The 18,834-nt window shown below is 45.6% G+C and overlaps 1 protein-coding gene across 4 annotated transcripts; it reads left to right on the top strand.

The window, feature by feature from the left end:
* Positions 1 to 213: 213 nt before the first annotated feature.
* LOC135443746 (serum paraoxonase/arylesterase 2) lies at positions 214 to 18,401 on the top strand. Of its 4 annotated transcripts, none has more exons than XR_010439102.1 (10): positions 214 to 361; positions 3,729 to 3,799; positions 9,046 to 9,101; positions 10,035 to 10,200; positions 11,297 to 11,423; positions 12,243 to 12,443; positions 13,046 to 13,127; positions 13,636 to 13,764; positions 14,675 to 15,018; positions 17,833 to 18,401. XR_010439102.1 is itself a non-coding variant. In XM_064704338.1 (9 exons), the coding sequence occupies exons 1-9, from the start codon at positions 288 to 290 to the stop codon at positions 14,831 to 14,833; spliced, it is 1,065 nt and encodes a 354-aa protein (XP_064560408.1). In that variant the 5' UTR covers positions 214 to 287; the 3' UTR covers positions 14,834 to 15,351. The 4 variants fall into 4 exon arrangements, 1 of the variants encoding a protein (XP_064560408.1); XR_010439100.1 differs by having other exon boundaries at positions 17,793 to 18,401; XR_010439101.1 differs by lacking the exon at positions 17,833 to 18,401 and adding an exon at positions 17,330 to 17,764.
* The last annotated feature ends 433 nt before the right edge of the window (positions 18,402 to 18,834 follow it).

Raw genomic sequence — 18,834 nt, 5'->3', positions numbered from 1 at the left:
CCAGCAGAGTTGTACACGGATTAGCGAGCATTCCGCATCACGCAGCCTTGGTCTGACACTATTGTGTTTGTACAAGGCACACATTGTCTATAACGGAGCTGGAAGTTGGTACGCTTGTCTTTCCCCGGGGAGCCGTAGCACGGAGCCTGGAGAGCCGCTGCCCGGGAACGGGAGCGGGCACGGCCGGGCGGGGCGGGGGCGAGGAGGCAGCGCCGGGCCCCGGGGGCGGGACGGGACCGCACGGACGGAACGGGACGGGACGGGACGCGGCCGAGCTGGGAGCGGCCATGGGGAAGCTGCTGGCGGTGGCTCTCGTCGGGATCGCGGCAGCCTTGGCGGCCGAGCGGCTGCTGGCATTCCGGTGGGTGAGCGGGGATCGGAGCCGCGGGTCCTGGTGCCAGCGGGGCGGGACGGGGCTAAGCCCTCCGGGTGAGCTCTCCCGGTGCGGGGCTGAGCCCTCCGGGTGCGGGGCTGAGTCCTCCGGGTGCGGGGCTGAGCTCCCCCTGTGCGGGGCTGAGCCCTCCGGGTGCGGGGCTGAGCTCCCACCTGTGCGGGGCTGAGCTCCCACCTGTGCGGGGCTGAGCCCACCTGTGCGTGGCTGAGCCCCCCGGGTGCGGGGCTGAGCTCCCCCTGTGCGGGGCTGAGCCCTCCGGGTGCGTGAAATCCTCCCCAGGATGACGGGAGCAAGGGGGACAAGCAAAGAAGGTGCCCAGGGGCAGGGAGTAGTACCTCTGTTTTTATAGAGACTGCAATTAACAGAGATGTGCCAAATGCACTGTCTCTGAATTTACCTCATCTCCTGCCGACTGGCCAAACAGTCACTCCAAATAGTTTGCCAGAAACTTGGGTTATGCTCTACCAAAGCTCATCTCTGGATAACAGTAGCCCCTGTGTACATGAGGTTTCCTGTGACGGAGCCCAGGCTGTGGTGATCCGAAGTTGTGACCTCACTGGCTGTGAGCTGAAATACCCAGTCATGCTCCATATCACACACCTCATGCCATGAGGTATGAATGTGAACACTGGTGTTACAGCAGCTTCTGTCCTGAAAGCTCCCAAATGTGTCACTGGTCCTTTCAGGTCACAGAAGTGATGCTGAATTACTGTATTGGAATGTGGCTAAGTCATTATAATTTTGCTTACATTCATAGTACTCCAAATGCCTGATTTCAGCAATGACATCCAGCTAATTGAACTTTGTGTAGATAGTAATTGTATCTAATTACAGAAGGTGAGCTTTACTGCCTGGACTCTGGTGTCTGGCATGGATGATGGCTGCCTTAAACCCACCATGAGTATTACTGGTGATAGACACAGTGGTAACAGGGCCCACCTGTCCTGGAGTTGCATAAACTGGGACAGCAGAACTGGAACTCCCAGGCTTTAGTCGGGTGAGCCATTTCAAAGTGCTGTGAAGAGCAGAGGACTCCACCTCTCCTCCAAACTGAATGAACAAATGAAACATTAGGAATCTCTAAAAGGAGAATCTCCCTGAAGAAGCAGGATCCCCCTGTCTCTGTAGCTCTCTGTGGGTTTTCCCTGTGTGCTGTTTTCTGCAAACTGCAATGTACCAGCAGTCTTAAGACAGTTGCCAAGTTTGGAAACACACAACTTCAGATCACAAAGTACTCTAAAAGTAATTTAACACAGTCTTGAGAGGAGAAACTGTGGGTGGTGTTAGCTCGTGCCAAGGGTCTTTTTTATTCATCCCCTACCCAGAGGGCAAGAATCCAGCAAAGACTTTCTGTAGCTCCTTCTGAACTTGTTAAAAAACCCCAGAATCAAATCCCAAGTGATTCATGATTGGTTAGTCTAGAGATGAAAAAAACTAAAACAGAGAGAAAGGTCTTTGAATATGGAACGGGTTCCTTCTGAAGGAAGGGGAAGGCCTGTGGTCTGTGTCCCATGAAGTAGGGCAGCAGGTGGAGGACTCAAAACTGGAAAGAGAAACTGAGGGGAAAGGTGCCATGCACTGGACTTGCACCAAGTGGCAAAACCTCTTGCTTTCTTTGAAGTTGCATCCAGCACATATTGCAGGTCCTCCATATTCCAGGCCGCTCTTGGTATGGTCAGTTGGTAATCTGGGCCATCTGGCTGCGTGGCTGGGGCTGTCTGAGCTAGATAAACTGACACATTTTGGAAAAGCCTCTGTATGTGCTGTAGGCTTGTGACTGGTGTCCTTTTGAATTACTCTCATTCCAGCCCATGAAGTGTTTCCCTGGGAATGCTGTCGGGATATCATCATCCCCTGCTGGCTGCTGGCTGAGTTCCTGCTGTGCTTTTGGCTCGGGGTGGCTTGCAGCCTGCCTGGGAAAGGCTGCTGAAAATAGGGAAGGGAAAAACCCTAAGCAGGCAGCAGTGCAGCTTCAGGCAGGATCCCCCTGAGCCACCCTGGAGGGTTTGGTGGGTTTGGCTGTGCCAGGATGCCAGTGGGTGAGGGGGCAGCAGGGGGAGATCCCTCCTGCGCTGTTTGTGGGCTGGCAGCCAGCATCGTGATCTGTCAGTTCTCCTGTGCTGGCAGAGAGGGCTTGGGAGGGTTTAACTTGGCTCCTTTCCTTTGCAGTTGTCTGCACTTTTAAACTCTTTTTCTTATTTTCTTTTGGCCTTATATTAACAAACTGTGTCGGTGATACAAAATTGAAGCAATTTACAATTCATATTTAAGTGATTCAAAAAATGCAGGACTGGCATACCACGTAGTGCTCAACTGTATCACATATTTTTCATATCACTGACTGATACTGCTGTTTACTTTATGTTTATGCCTAAAACCATAACATAAACATGGCAAGGTTTTGCTATGGGATCTTTGCGTTCAGAATTTCCTGTGTTTGCAGCAATAGCCTCGACATATGCATATGATAGTCATGCAGAAGTGTTACTAGGTTAGGTTAAATACTTCCTTCTGGGCAGAAAAAAAAAATATTCTAGCACATGGAATTCATAGAAATTCAACATATTTTATTGTGTCACTGCAGACCAGCATGGTCAAACCTCCTGGTTGTTGTGAGGTGGTGCTCATGCAGATTTGCAAACAGCTTGGAGCAGAGAAATATGAACTTGTGTCTGCCTGTCTGTATCTGTTTTTCCAGTGAAGTATGAGCCAGAGGTGGAATTTCATGCACATTCATGAATGAAATAAGCACTGATGAAGGATAATGCTTGGGGTGGTTACCAGGAGTGGAGAGGAGGGCACAGGGTAATTGCTGAAAACTGTACTACCAACTCCTGCTTGTTGTGAGGGAAAGAGTGCTCCTGCCTTGCAACAGTGCTATTGCTACCTTTGAATGTAGACAAAAACTGAAGAAAGTGCAACTGCTGGTCACCAAAAATAGGCAGTGGGCTGCAGTAGAATATTGCCCTCTCCTCATGTGAAATGTTGGTCCTAACTGCAGGATGCTTCTATATTTAGGTGTCTGTAACCTGAAGAAAGTGTGGTTATGTTATCATCTGAGCTGCAGTGGGTCATGAAAGCTTGTTGCTGGAGCTCATGCACAAAATGAAGTTTCTGAAGTTACTCAGAGTAGAAGAATCACTTAATCCGTGGTCATGTGTAACCATTGCAGTGATTTGGAGCGGTTGCTGTTGTTGGTTCTGGAGTTTGCTTATTCAGTATTTTACGGCTGATTTGTTGCTGCAATGTGGCAGACAATAAAGCTGAAAACTAGGAAAGTTACCTGTTTTCAAACTGGCTGTGTGCTGTTTAACCCTGCTCTTTCCTCTTGCAGGAGCAGACTCAATGCTTCACGGGAAGTAGCCCCGGTGAGCCTCCCGAACTGCCGGCTCATTAAAGGCATCGGTACGTGCTCAAAATTACTGAGTGCACTGCTTTTGTCCAGCCTCTTTTGTAATGGCTTCTTAAAGCCAACTTCCAAGCCTGATCCCAAAAACAAAGTGCTAATTTGACTTTGATTTGCTGCTTGGACTTGGAGATAGAGAGAAACTGCAGGCAGAAAATAGTACTGAAAAGCTAGCTGGGTGTAAGTCGGTATTAAGTTTCTTTTCCTTTTCTTAAAATTGAGTACCTTGCAAACACTTCTTTGCTAAGTCACTTAGAAAATGATTTGGCTTTCAGATGAGGGTGTGCAGGTACCTACAGGAGGCTGTCAGCTGGTTACGCCTTGGAGATGGGAAATGCTGCAAGGGTGTGTGGAAAATGCCAATCACTTGTTTTTAAAATTTTAAAAGTTTAATAGTAATATAATGGTTATAAAAATAATAATACAATTAGAGTAATAATAATTTGGACAATTTGAATTAGGACAATATTAGACAAGAGAAACAAAGAGTTACGGACGTCTGGGTACCTTTTTCTGGGCAGCACAGCCCAAAAAAGGACACATGTTAATAGAGGATTAACCCTTAGAAACAGTAGCCTGTTGAATATTCATACACCGCCCTACATGATGCATAAATTCCATTCAAAATAGGATTTTGTCTGGTCATCATCAACTTCTTCCTCATATTGCTAACAGCGTCATCCTATCCAAACGAGGTGGAAAGAAGGTTGTTTCTCCTGATAATGGAGCAATAAATTCTCTTTCTCAGAAAGATTTAGGTGTCCTGTGACTGCTATCCCAGGGCAAGTCCTTTCTTTAGAAAAAAAGGATCCTACACAGCATAGTTTCTATTTTAACATTTTGTTATAACCTAAGACTATATTTACCACACTACTTGGGAGAATTAATACAGCATTACTTTCTAACGCAACACATATAATATTCATTTTAGTATTTGTGAAAAGCCAATCATAAAATTCACATTTTTCACAGGTGGAAGCCTTAGGGGAAGGCCATAGGCACATGGGGAAGGAGTGGCTGCTAAATGCCAGCCAGGCTGCCCCTCCTTAGTGCCACATTTTGGGATATTTGGGAGCCGCCTGGTGCCGGGAGCTCGGCGCGGTTGTGCAATGCGGCTGTGGGTTCCAAAGAGCGAGAGGTCGTGTTTGTCATCCTAGTCTGGTTTGCAGAGAGGTTTAACAGAGTGGCTCCAATGTTGACTTTGTACTTTGGGCCGTGTGTTTAGCACACAGCAATATTTATGTCTTGGTTTTTTTTCTCTCCACTTAGGATAACCAGTTTATAAAATTGATAGCTTTGAAATAGATTGCTTTTTTGTGTCTCCCATTCTCCCAGAAAACCTCAATGCAGGCTTGATGGCTAAGAATTTTCCCTTCCTTAGTATTTTTGGAAATGGCTTAAATTATGTTGAAATTTGTCTAGATTTTTCATGTGTAAAAAGTCATTGGATGAGCTTTTACAACCTTGCCTATGAGCTTGCTGAGTCACTGAGTTAATGTCATAAATCTTGTTTCTTCCTTGTGTCAGGATTCAAACATCTTTATAAAGTCAAATTGCTGCTATGAATGCATATATGCAGAGTTCCTGTGCTCGAAAATACATACAGAAAAAATTGCATTGAAAAAAATTTTCCAGGTCTTCTAGATTAAGCTGTAGTTTACTCATACAAGACTATGAATGATGCTTGTTTGGCAGTGATTAATATAAAATAATTTCTGAGTAATTTTTTAGGCATATCAATATTGCAATAATTATAAGACTTCTTTTGCAACATGATTGTTCTGTTGAGGAAAGAAGGAAACCTGGAAAAGACAGATAGAGTTGTGTTTCATTTCTGAACAGTATCTTGGTTTTTGTGCCTGACATTTACATGCAGATTAGGTTATTTCTGAGAACCTGTCTCTGCTTAGAGGCAGTGGATCCATTTACAGAGCTTCATTTCTGCTTCTTGCTGGCTGCTCTCATGCTGCCTCTTCACACAGAGAAGAGAACTGCACCTTGCCTTGCCTTTGCTGTGCAGTTTACTGCTCATTAGAAAAATAAAAATGTCAAGAATTAGTTTAGCAGGCCCAGTGTGGCAGAAAGAGAAGTAACAAAGGATTGTGCAAACTGAAAAGTTGGCATGTTCACTCAAATGTCTTCTAAAACTCATTTGCTGTGACCAGGGGTCTTAAATCACTCAAGGTGACCAAGGACCCCTTAAGCTTAAATTCTGCCTAGGTAGTACTGTTCAGACATGGGGCTCTGCTGTTCTTGGATGTGTATGGTTGCTTGTGTGGGTGACTTTGTCTTAGGATGTCTTTGTACATGGATGTCTTGGCCTCCTGGGCCTTTTTCCTTTAAAATGCTAGGATAAAGCTGAATAAACAATCTGTCTTTAATGTTTAAATCAGTCCTCCTGAACTCTTAAATGTGACATAGATCCCAGAGCAGGATCATCTGGATCTGAGCAAAATAATCTTAATCCATCCATTCTGTACATGGAGGAGCAGACCTCTGGTACAGTCTATGAAATATAAGTGATGGATCTAAGTGAGTGAGGCAAACACAGAGTAAATGGAAGATTTCTCTAGTGGACCTTTTTGTTTCTGCACAGTTGCATCTTTTCTGTATCTTTCTAAAGACTTTTATCTATTCTGCTTTTCAAATATTGTGCAATATAAGCACAGATGCAAACATTGAACAAACAAAAATTGCAGCTTGTCCTGGGGCCTCATTCTCAAATATGTAGGAAAGGCTGTATTTGTAGAATAAACACCAGCTTCTGAGGTTTATTGATGCCTTATCATGTTACTGGTTTATAATAAACTAACTATATCTCCTGTACTAATTCCCAAAGTTCAAGAAGCTACTACAGAAGTTGCTAGAACTACTTGCATCTTGGAACAGTTCGTGGGATGTGGGCAAAACGGTGTCACACTTTCGTACATGAAACCCAGATGGGTTTTTTTGTTAGATACACCTGCCGAATACATCATACTAAGATGAAATAAAGAGCAACAAATAAAGAACAACATTTCTAGAGTAGGCAGCAGTTTTTCACACTATCTTTTGATTTCTCTTAAATGCCACCTCTCTTCAGATAATGCCATGGACAAGCTGGGCTCAGTGATACGATTAAACAACAGAGTGCATGCAAGTGATGCCTGAGGAGTGAGCTCCTGACTCTCCTGGCCCACAGGGCGCCTGCAGCAGCACAGAACCCTCCCAGAAGGGCGTGCAGAGAGTCCCTGAGCTTCCCTGCCGTGTGCCTGCAGCCCCTGGCAGGGGCTGGATCAGCAGGGCTGTGCTGAGTCAGCATTCCTCTGCTCTCCTGACTTCCACACATTCCAGGAGCTGGCCATGGAGCGCCCAAAATGTGCTTTGCCGGGCAGTTTCTCTTGGGGCAGTTGGGTGCAGGGCTCTCAGTGTGCTCCTTCCACTGGAAACTTGGAAAGTTTTTAATGATCCGCTCCCAATTAGCCTGCTCATCTTTCTGCTTGGCAGCCTCGCCGATTCAGTAGCGATAAATGATTATATCTCTGTTTATTCACTCACCAGTGTGTGCTGCCAGTAAAAGCTGTCTGTCCAGCTCATGTCACCATGGCAATTGAGCCTCTCAGCATTTATTTATGCTGTTAGCTTTGCAGCAATCCTGGGAAGTGGAGAATTACCACTAACCCCATTTTATAAATTAACCCAGGCTTGGAGAGACTGGGGCAAGGGAAAGGAGTTTGTGGCTCAAACCAGAGTGTAAGCTTAGCTGAGAAAAAAAAAAAAAGGAAAAAATAAAGCCCAAATTCAAAACTTTAATTGGTAAATACAGGCTCTAAGTGTTTCTGGACACATCAGTGCAGATGTTGTCTCCTGCTTGGGTTAGTCAAAATTCAGAACCAAAACCCAGGGTGGGATAACAGCTGACTCCTCCAAAATGCATTTCAGACAATTTGCTCTTCAGAAGGCAGGGATACTGTGCTCATTGCTGTCATGGGATGGAGCAGGAACTTGCTGAGGCTGAGGAGCAGCTGGCCCTGGCCAGAAGTGAGAAGTTGTGCCTCTGCATCTTCCCAGGGCTCAGCTGGGGAGGAACTTTCCTGGATGGGTGAATTTGGGGTTCTGGTTCCTCTCACAGAGGCTGCCAGTGATCCCAGGATCAATTACAACCCAGGCAAACTAGTGTTTGGATAAATAGGAGTTGCTTAAAAGCAAACAGCAAACCCAGCTCAAATGTGCAGGTGCTTCCTTGGGAAGAGGTGCTGAGGTGCAAGGGATTGTGTGAGCCATGCAGGCTCACACATGGTTATGGCAAAGCAGGAGGGGGTGTGGGACATGGGACAAGCTGGGTGGAAAAACTTAGTGTTGATGGCTCTGATAAAGAAAACCTGCAGAAGAATTTTCTCTAAGCAAGTGCTCCTGAGTGGTTTCCCTCATCATCTGGAAAGTGACTTGTGAGAAATGCTGGTTTTGCTGGTGACTTGGAGAAAAGAGGGGAGGGTTCTCAGGGAGGAGGTGGAAATGTGGGATGGCAAACAGCCTTCAGCATTGGACTAAAGGCTCTTTGGAGAGTGCTTTATGAAAGCCTAAAATTGCTCAACGGTTCTTACTAAAGAGTTTTTATTTTATCTTCCTTTCTTAAAAGGGAAAAATATTACAGGAGCTACAGGAACAATAGGCAATATTGGAAATAATTACCTGTAGTTGAAAGTGAGGTCTAACTATGAAAACCCTTAGCTGTTACAGATATAGTAGGTTCTCTGTCACTTGAGAGCTTTAACTAAATATTTGACAATCCATTTTTGTGAAGTGTCTGAGCTCAATCAGGAGAATTTGTGTGCACAATTCCCACAGCTGCCTTATGCAAGGCTGAGGCATGAGTCAGGGTATGTTCCTACCCTGGAAATCTCCATGCCCACATTAATTGCTCGCTGCAGAACACATCCTCAGGAGCTGGTGATTCATCCCACACCTGGTGATTCACCTCACAACATCTGGGGGCAGCTGGAGCTGGGTAGGAGACTGCCTGGCCACTGCAGGGGCACCCTTGGGCCCCAAAAGAGGTGAACCCCAGTACTATTTCCTAACCCAACGTGCTGTCTTCTGCTACCACTTTTAATGCAGTGGCCAAACTTCCACCAAACGTCATCGTGTGTGCAGTCATGCCTGAAAGGGTCATTCATGAGAGCTGGAATTGTACTTAAAAGAAGATTTTTTTCAATGGGAAATGCTTGATGTCACCTGAAACCCCCTGTTTGTCTCTGTTTTGCAGAAACTGGTTCAGAAGACATCGATATACTTCCCAATGGACTGGCTTTCATCAGCTCTGTAAGTGCCCATGCCACCTCCCCGCGCTGGGGCTTGCCTGCTTCCTTTCCTGCAGAAGCCATGGGTGAAAGGAGCAGGAGGGGCTCTTTTCTACAGGTCTGACTGGCTCCCAAAGAGCAGCCCAGTCTTGTGTGGCTTAGCTGTCATCCCCCTCTGTCGCAGCCATTTCTTCATAGAAATCCTTTCTTTGGGATTTGTCCATTTTCTGGGAAGCAGAGCCCCAGAAAAAGAATGTAAACAAATTGTTATCGGCTGTTGTGAAATGTGCAGGTGATCCTGTGATTGGCTCATCTTGCATGTTTCCAGCTAAGGGCCAATCACAGGAGCAGCTCAGGGGAGATTCCCTGAACACAGAACTTTGTTATTCATTCCTTCTATTCTATTCTTAGCATAGCAGCTCTCTGCAAGCTCTCTCTTTATTCCTTTTAGTATAGTTATAATGTATTATATATTATATATCAATAAATCAAGCCTTCTGATCAAGGAACAAGATTCTCGTCCTTCTCTCACCCAGTGACCTCATAAGGTCACTGTAATATCCCTCAGCAGGCGTGCTGCTTGACACAGAGGTGGTGTTGCTGGCTCTGACACAGGTGTCCTGTCCACAGGTGACTTACCTGGCCACGTAACCTTGGCTTTCTTTCATGCTACTTCATTGAAATGTTGAAATGTCTCTGCCGTGTTAAGAAGCTGTGTTAATTCCCTAACTTAAAAAAAAAACCCCAAATTTTATGTATTGGTTTTGTTGTTCCTGGTTGTTTTTTTGCCTTCAAGAGTTAAGTTTTCAACCTTCTCTTTGCAATTATGGTGGCTGGCCATGGGACATCTTCATGTGTGCTTGCAAGTCTGATCAAGGCCTCGGCTTTTTCAGCCCTGTGATGCTCCTGTTTACCTTTTATCTGGGAATTCTTTTCTTATGTTTGGATTCTACAGGGCTTGAAATATCCAGGATTAAAGAGCTTTGCTCCAGATAAGCCAGGTGAAATATTTTTGATGGATTTGAATGAAGACAATCCCAGAGCAGTGGAACTGAGAATCAGCCGAGGGTTTGATCTGGCATCGTTCAACCCTCATGGAATCAGCACCTACATAGACAGAGGTAAAGACCTTGAGATGGTGGCAAATATCAGCCTAGAGAACACAGTCAGGAATCCCTTTGCAGCCTTGCCCTGCACCCCCATGGTGGTTCTTGCTGGGAGACAAAAAGGCTTGGGGCTTTTTACCTTTGTTTTGCCCTTTTCTGAATGTCAGTTGCCAAAGGAAACACATTTGCACATAATTTCAGTCTGTCTGAAATAAAAGGATGCCCTGGATATTAAAAGGAAAGAAAACATGGTAAAATTTAGAGTTGAAAACCACAGAAAATTGATTTTACATTTACGTCTGTCTCACACTGGGTAGGTGTTTTGAGGAGACACATCCTTCACTGACTAGTAGTGCCCAGAATGGAAACTTTTGTGGCAAAACAGTAAATTATCAACTGTCTGTAAATTACCAAAACCCCTGTTTCTCTTTGGCCAAGCCAGGTTCTCTTCTCCAAGGCATGTTCTCCTACATCAGGCTCTGACTACCAATAAAGGATCTTTTTCCCTGTCCTTTCATTGGGGTTTTTAACAGAGCAAGTAGAATTCTGCAAGTATAAAGAAAACAATTGTTGCAGTTTGACCTGCATCCCCACCCTTTAAGGGAAGGTGTTGGAAAAGTCAGTGGTGACTAATTTGGGTCCTGCCAGAAGGCCTGGGCAGATGGGCTGCAGCTTTGCATGGAATGCAGGAGAGGGATGCTCCTTCCACTCTGCCGGGGATGTGGTGGACAAACCCAAGAGCCCAAACTGCCTTGGCCACAAACCCTTCTTCCAACTGACTGGGGCTGTTTCAGAGATTGCAAAACCCAGTGGCTTCACTATAAGGATGAGGTGGTGGTTTCTTTCTTCCTTGGAAGAAATAGCAAAAATCTATTATTAACAAAGTAGTTTCCTGTAGAGCCAGCCTGGGAGAAAAGCAGCTGGAGGCCTGGATGTGGTTGCAGAGGCATCTTGCAGGATGTGGGTACTCGTCCCTGTGCCTCTGCAGAGCCATGAGAGAAATGCACCGAGCCCAGCATGTGCCCTGTGCTGGAGGCTGCCTCAGGGCTGGGCTGCTCACACACACACAGATTGCTGCAGAGAATTCAGCTGCTTCCATTTCTTTTTCAAGATGACACCGTGTACCTCTTTGTGGTGAACCATCCCCACCAGAAGAGCACTGTAGAGTTGTTTAAATTTGTAGAAGATGACAATTCTCTTGTGCACCTGAAAACCATTCGACATGACCTTCTGACAAGGTATTGACTCAAATACAGATCAGGCTGCATCGGTGATATCCAGTGTAGGACGATTTTTGGGTTTAGGCTATTGTTAATATATTTCCTCTTTAACCAGCATCCCTGTTTCTCTTACTGATTACTTCTTATCTGTGTAATAAAAAGCAGTGTTTCTCCAATCTGTTCTCTAAATTAGATTTTTAATAGTTGTATCACTAAATTAGTCTTAAGCACTGCTGTGATTGATGCCAGTGAATTAGCTTGGCATCCATTTCTCCTTTGGTCATGTAACCCACACTCAGGTCATTGCAAACATGAGTCTCCAGATATTTTATTTTTTGTTTGGATGTCCTACACTGTAAAAATAAACATACATTTAGCTTTTTCTGTTTTTCTTATTTTTAATACAAAAATATTTTGGTCTGTCCTACTGCAATATGATTGTAAAATAAACAGCCAGATTGATTAGGTTGTCACAACACCTACCCGTTCTCTGATTTCTACTTGAATGTAATGAAAAAGAAAATAATACTAATAATACTACTAATAATATTACTAATAATAAAAAAAACATTTCCATGTACTTATAGACAGGTAGCCAGATCTCTAGCTGATGCCCTATGCCCTATTCAGGTCTCAGCACTGCACTGTCCTGGCTCATAGAAAAGAGAAGTAAAAAGGATCTAAATAATTTGGTGACTACTTGAAGTACATCTATAATTGCAGCCTCTTTATGGTATTGATGGCCATGTCCTGACTCTATTCTGGGCAGTCCTAAAATGCTACTTCATACTTCTCATTTAATTAATTTTTTAATTTCACTCTTCATTTCTTTTTTAGTGTGAATGACATAGTAGCCATGGGACCAGACAGCTTCTATGCTACCAATGACCACTACTTCTCTGATTTCCTCTTGATGTTCTTAGAAATGTTCTTGGGTTTAACCTGGTCAAATGTTGTTTACTACAGTCCAAAAGAAGTTAAAGAAGTAGCATCTGGGTTTTATTCAGCCAATGGAATTAACATTTCACCTGATAGAAAGTAAGTTTCTCCTTACATTAGATTTTGTTTTATCACACAGAGGTATCTGGAGATCTTCATTTGTACACCTGGTACCTCGGTGGTCAGGTGTCTGAAGTGGTTCATGTAAGGCAAGGTGCTGCCTGTGCAGCACAAGTGATGCAGAGTGTTTGTAGCACACAAGTTTTGTCTCAGTGTTTAGCAGCAGCGTTTGCTGCATTGTGTGGTACTTTATAGGCAGCAAGGTCAACAGTTGCTGCATTTTAACCAGTTGGTACAGGAGTTTGTGTGTCTTGCTTGCAGGGATTAATGGGGCAGGGTTTCTGCAAGCAGGGAGTGCTCTACAGTCCTACACCTGCATGACTGAATCAACCACTCCTGTGGTGTGGACAGGTGATTTAAAAAAAATAAATTGAAATTGTGATTTTCCAGTTCCAAGGCATATTTCAGTGTCATAATGGAAAACTGGCACAGTGTGAAGCTACACTGGCACCTCAGCAGGTTGGCTTCAGTGCCCTGTGGCTTGCTGGCATGTCTGTTGGTGTGTGGGCTTGCACAGGAGGAACTGTCTGCTTTTGGTGTCTGTTCACTCATATATTGAGGTGCTTTTCTTCCTTTTGAAGGTACATCTATATTGCAGATGTATTGGATCACAATGTCCATGTCATGGAAAAACATGCTAACTGGAGTTTAACCCATGTGAAGGTAAGGTGCTGCTGTTCTGTAAAAAAGAGGCAGATGTGGATTTTGGACAGAATAGTTTTGATGAATGCTTGAGATTTTAGCATGATCATCTGTAAAGTTCTGGTCTGGGTGGCTCCTCCTGTGGGTTTGCAGAGGTGTCTGCACACCCCATTACAGAGCTTCAGATCTCCCACCCTCCCACCAACAACCGGGAGGAATCCTTGGTATGCTGAGGAGCTGTAGTGGGAGTCTGCCTCAGGCAGTGTGGGTCAGAGCACTGAAAGCATCCACAGAGGTGTAGGTGTGGATGGGCTGATGGGGGAAACTCAGAGCAGCAAGCAGGTTCCTCATAGCACAGGGGTGGGGAGGATGCATACCAGGGGAAAAGACAGAAGTGGGGGGGAAAAGTATTTATTAAAAAAAAACTAGTCCAAATTATGTCAGATGAGACAAGTCTGTTGGTTATGTTGTAGTTTGCTTCCAGGATTTCTGATAGATTTAATTTTTTGTTTCTTTCTGTGTTGGCTAGACGCTGCAGCTGGACACGCTGGTCGATAACTTGTCTATTGACCCTCACACTGGAGACATCTGGATAGGATGTCATCCCAATGGGATGAAGCTGTTCCACTATGATCCTGAAAATCTTCCTGCATCTGAGGTGCCTTTTGGGAGACATCACTGGTCTCTTGGCTATGTCTGTGCCAGAAAGTTGTTTTGTTCAAATCATGCTGGTATAACTTCACTGCATTTCATAGAAAGTGCCTGGCACAAATTGCCTTTGTTAAAGCAAAGACCAAGCTGGCTTCTGCTCTCAAGTGAGAGCCTGAGACGCATATATTCACTAACAAACACCTATTCAGATCCTTGGGCAACAACTAAATAATTTCCAACCAGTAGCTCAGTCGCTCTGGACTCCTCAGCCTGCTTTCTGTGCAGCTGTGGACGTGCACACAGATTCTGATGAGCTGCATTAATTACTGAGCCAGCACCTCTTTGCCAAACTGCACATAATTGACTGAGTGCAAAGTGTGACCTGAAATATTTCCACAGGAATGATTAATTTGTGCAAGTGTGGTTCATCTGTAGGTAACACTGTAATTCTTCTTTCTATGAAATCAGTGAGGTACTGGCTTTGGGGTGATGGTGACTACGAGTGCATCTGGCTGCTGTCCATTGGATTTCAGCCTTGTCTGAAGCTCCCTGTAAGATACTTCTCAAAATGACCATGTTCAATAGCAATAGATTTCTGATACTAGGCAGCTGCTTACTCTGTCTGGGAAAAACATGAAAATAAGAAGATATGAACTAACTCTTAGTCTGGAAAAAAATGTGCACATTCCTAGTGGTGGGGATGAGTACCTGACTTCCTTACAGATGTTGCACAACAACATTAAAAAAAAATAATATCTGTGTTTCACTAAAGGCCCTCTCAGAGGAATCACATGGTTGCCATTATCAGCAGCTGGTCATCCTAGCTGATCTGTTTAAGCTAACATGCTGATGTTCCCCTCTCCCTGGAGCCTTTTCACCTGTGACCATCTCACAGCTGTACCTCCCCGCCCCGGCAGGTGCTGCGCATCCAGAGCATCCTCTCGGAGCAGCCTGTGGTGACGCGTGTCTACGCTGACGACGGCTCCGTGCTGCAGGGCAGCTCCGTGGCATCCCCCCACCAGGGAAAGCTGCTCATCGGCACAGTCTTCCACAGAGCTCTCTTCTGTCATCTATAGCTCCTCATGGGCAAGGCCTGCTGCTGTGGAAAGGATTTCATTCCTTGGGAACTCGCTTAGGTTCTGCTAGATCTGCTAACAACAAGACTGTTCCAATAAAGGTTAACTACAGTAATGGAAATGTATTTTAGCCTTCCTCTCCAAAGTAAGACTTCTACACAATAGTAAAGGACATGGAATTGAAGGTGAGAAATTAGTTTATCTGTGTAATGGGGAGGACCCCATGTTGTTAACATTGAATTGAAGTTCAGTTTCAGATTGTAAATGACTAAACTGTCAGACACTGAGCTATGTGCTGGCTGGATTTCTGGATTGTTGTTTGGTTGTTTTTTTCCCCCCTTGAGAAAACTGATTTTGTAAATGGGAATTGCTGACTACCAGTGTGGTGTGCATTCTTGTCACTGACTCCTGGGCCTTCCCAGGGACTGTGCTAGGGGTTTTTGTTCCAAACCTTCTTGTTGGCTTTCCCTAATGCTTCCAGAATAACTGGAAGGAGAATAAACGTCATTTTCATCTCATTCATTTCCTCTTCCCCCTTAAAGCCATTTCCCAGTGTTACTTCAGTTTCATAAATTTGTTTTAATCCTATGAGAAAAGAGTAGGGCATCACTTTGGAGAGGTTTCTGACTGGATCTTTCTAAGGGAGTTTAGAAAATCTTTTTTTTCTCTTAAAGAGTGGGAAACATCTCCTGCACACCTTCAGCAGGAAGTGCGTTAGCAGTTCCTATGGTCTGTCACTACAAAGGGAGCATTTCTGGGCACTGTGCAGTGACTCCCCCAAGCCATGGTCACACTGTTCTGTGTTTAACTTCAGCTGCTGTGGAGCTGATTCCCGCAACACTGCTGTGCACCAGGCTGCCCTTCAGGTTTACCTGGCATCAGTTACTGACATTTTGCAGTACCAGAAGCCCCCCAGGTTTCCTTCAGCTAGTGTTTTTGGGTGGATGTTAGCAGTCATTTGCAATGAACTGAACTCAGTGTCCTTTGAAGCTGGAGCTCATGGAGTGAGCTCTCCTTGCATTAGTGTAGATGCCCTTACCCTCAGAGAAGCTCCTGCTGCACTTTCTGAGCACCCAGCTGTGATCAGCTCTCCAGTTTTTCAGAGTTGCTGACATTCAGCTGAAGGCTCTGTGCTACATGTGGGATCTCCAGCTGGGCTTGCCACTGTGCCTGCACCTGCTGGCACTGGCCCTTGCCAGCATCTTGGCAGCCCCTCCAAATGCTGCCACCAGGCAGACATCCCTGAGGGCCACCAGTCCCTCTGCACCTTTCAGCTGTGCAGTAGACTTTCCTCACGGCAGTTCTTCCACCACTGTGCAGAAAAAAGACTGCTCCTGAAGTGCAATCATGGGAGGAGAACGCCAGTCCCTGGGTGCTGATTGCCAAGCTGGCTTTGCTGTTCCTCCTGCCTCTGCTCCAGCACCAGCCACAGCCCCTCTGGTCTGAACAGAACATGGAGAGTTCAGAAAACACAGGAGTGCTTCTGCCTTTAAGACAGACCAAATAACCTGCTCTGTAGTGGCCCAGATACTGAGATATGATGTGGAGTATATGCAAACCCTCTGTGTGTGTTCTGCTGTTCTGGCTGGGAAGAAGCAGTGCTGCAGGCTGAGGTTTGGGGGAGCAGGGCCCTGAGCAGCAAATGTGTGTACTGACACCTCTTGGCTCCTGCACCTTTCCTTTCTAATGAGCCTAATGGCTTTCACCCAGTGGTAGGGAAAGAGAAACTGCTCCTTTCCTGAGCTCTAATGAGCAGGAAGCCAGTGCCAGGGCTTGTGCCTGGTGTCACCCCACGCCCTCTGCACAGCTGAGTGGGCTGTGGGTCCTGCCACATCCCCTCCTGCCCCACAAAGCTCTGCCTCACCCCAAGCCCTCACATGGCCCCTGGCTGCTGGCACAGCCACCGTGGTGTAAGGCACATCCCTGGGCACAAGAGCTGTGAGGGGCTGAAGAACAGCCAGTGCCACTCTGGCCCTTCCAAATGGCAGGAGCTTCCCTCTGCTGCCATGGCCAGCACTCACACACACCCAGAACCAACAGTGGTCCCTGCTCTTTGTGTTTTGTACCCCAACAGCACTGGCTGCAGGGCTCAGTGATGGCTGCAGGGGCAGCTGTGTGCCAGTAAATCACACAGCTGATTGATTTGTTCCTCAGCAGGTCTGTGCACAAACTGTGCTTGCAGCTCCTCTCCAAAATGCTGAGTTGATCTGGGGACTTGAGCCCTGCCCAGGTTTCACTGCCTGCCCGTGAAGCTTTGGTGACAAGGACTCATCTGTCTGGATCACAGTTCTGAGGCTTTTGCTGCCCATGGCGTGCAGCCCTTCTACAGAGCAGAGCCAGCCCTGAATGAGGGCAGCTTTTGTCTTTGCAGAACTTTGGCATTACCTAACTCTGGCTTTCCTGCTCCTTCCTTAGCAACCTCTCTCCCTGCAGGACACTTTCAGCTTCCCTCCTAAGTGGCGTACTTTCTGACAGGAACTTGTAATCCATTTTCAGCTATGAAGAACAGATGTCATTCCTGGCGCCCAGGCTGAAAGAACTGCTCTGAAGGAAGTTCTCACAGCAAGGAGAGGTTGGGCTATTCGCTCATCAGTGGCCTGCACTGGCATTCTAAAGTGATTATTCTAGGATTGTGCCACTTTTTGTTTTGAACTGCTATGTTCTAAAGAGTTACATGACACATCAGTGGCAGTGACACAACTGAAATGCCAATAAGTCACTCTGCAGGTCCTGGATTTACTCTCTGGTTGTAGAAGGGCAACAGTCACTTCCCTCTGCAGTGCAAAAGTAACCCACCAAAACATTATTCTCACATTTTACTGTTGCTTAAAACATCTTCAAATGAGCAAATCTATGTGCTGTCGGATCTTGCCATACTTCTATTTTTTTTTATTGGTTTTGGCTTTTCAGAAAATCAAAACTGTCTTCACTCACCACTGGCTTTTTTCCTATTCTAAAGTGCTCCTGTGCTGAAGATGTTCCTGTTGGTCTGCCTACAGATGGAACCATGGGCAAGTGAAGGCTCTTACCTTTTCCTACAGTGTTTGAGAGGAGAGACATCCCAGCTGCCTGCTGTTCCTGACAGTGACATCTGCCCTGAGGCCAGGAGGGCAGGAAGCCCATTGCCAACCTCCTCCCAGGCTTCCCAGCCTTGCAGGGCAGAGCTGGGAGCTGGAGCAGGACAGGACACAGCCAGCCAGCAGGTGTGTGCAGCAAGAGCCACGCCGGGCCACAGCTCCTTCCCCTGGCAGCCTCAGGGCAGAAAGAGCCGGGTGCAAGATGCAGCTCAAGCCTGGCCTCCCAATTGCCAAGTAACCTGCACATGGAAAATCCAGGCTCACCAGCCCAAGGAGGGCATAACCCATCATGTTTAACATGCTGTAGAGACTGGAGCAGTTCTGGGCATTTCTGAAACCTGGCTGCAGCTATGTGAGACAACTTGCTCAAAAGGAAAGACATATGTACAGATGGCTCCAGGCCTAGGGAGCTGCTGGGCAGACACATTTTATGTGTCAGTTGTGGACCCAGAGCATCTTAGTATATCTATTTTAATTAAGAGAATAATTTTATGATTGAGGACTCTCTTTATTTCTTGCAGGTGGTGCCTGTATTAGTGGAAGGTAAGATTTATGATTCAGTCATCGGGAAACACAAACTGGGTTAGACAGATTAAGTGCACAGATTCTGTTTGGCCTAGATTCTGCCAGATGTAAATCCACTGAAATGACTACACAAATTGCACAGTCTGTGCCCTTCGATTTTCTCTAACTTAATGCTTTACTAAAATCAAATAAATAAAAGACTTATTAAACATATTCAGTAAAAGTACTGCTGTACTTTGAATGTATAAAATGCCAATTATAAATAACCTACACTTGAGTGTAAAATGTTTTTATGTAACAAAATAAATCTAGATCTTTTAAACACATAAAAATTGACCAGTACCAACATGAAAAGCCTATTTTTACATCAACCTGCAGCAAAAGACTGCATGCTACACT

The sequence above is a fragment of the Zonotrichia leucophrys genome, chromosome 2, assembly GCF_028769735.1.
Source record: "Zonotrichia leucophrys gambelii isolate GWCS_2022_RI chromosome 2, RI_Zleu_2.0, whole genome shotgun sequence".
NCBI lineage: Eukaryota > Metazoa > Chordata > Aves > Passeriformes > Passerellidae > Zonotrichia > Zonotrichia leucophrys.
This window is presented reverse-complemented; position numbering and strand designations above follow the sequence as displayed.

Bases quoted from the DNA above. Each gene is read 5' to 3' on its own strand.
- LOC135443746 (XM_064704338.1), top strand. From the start codon at position 288: ATGGGGAAGCTGCTGGCGGTGGCTCTCGTCGGGATCGCGGCAGCCTTG. The intron at 9,102-10,034 runs GTAAGTGCCCAT...TGGATTCTACAG, and splicing joins GACTGGCTTTCATCAGCTCT to GGCTTGAAATATCCAGGATT. The intron at 11,424-12,242 runs GTATTGACTCAA...TTTCTTTTTTAG, and splicing joins CGACATGACCTTCTGACAAG to TGTGAATGACATAGTAGCCA.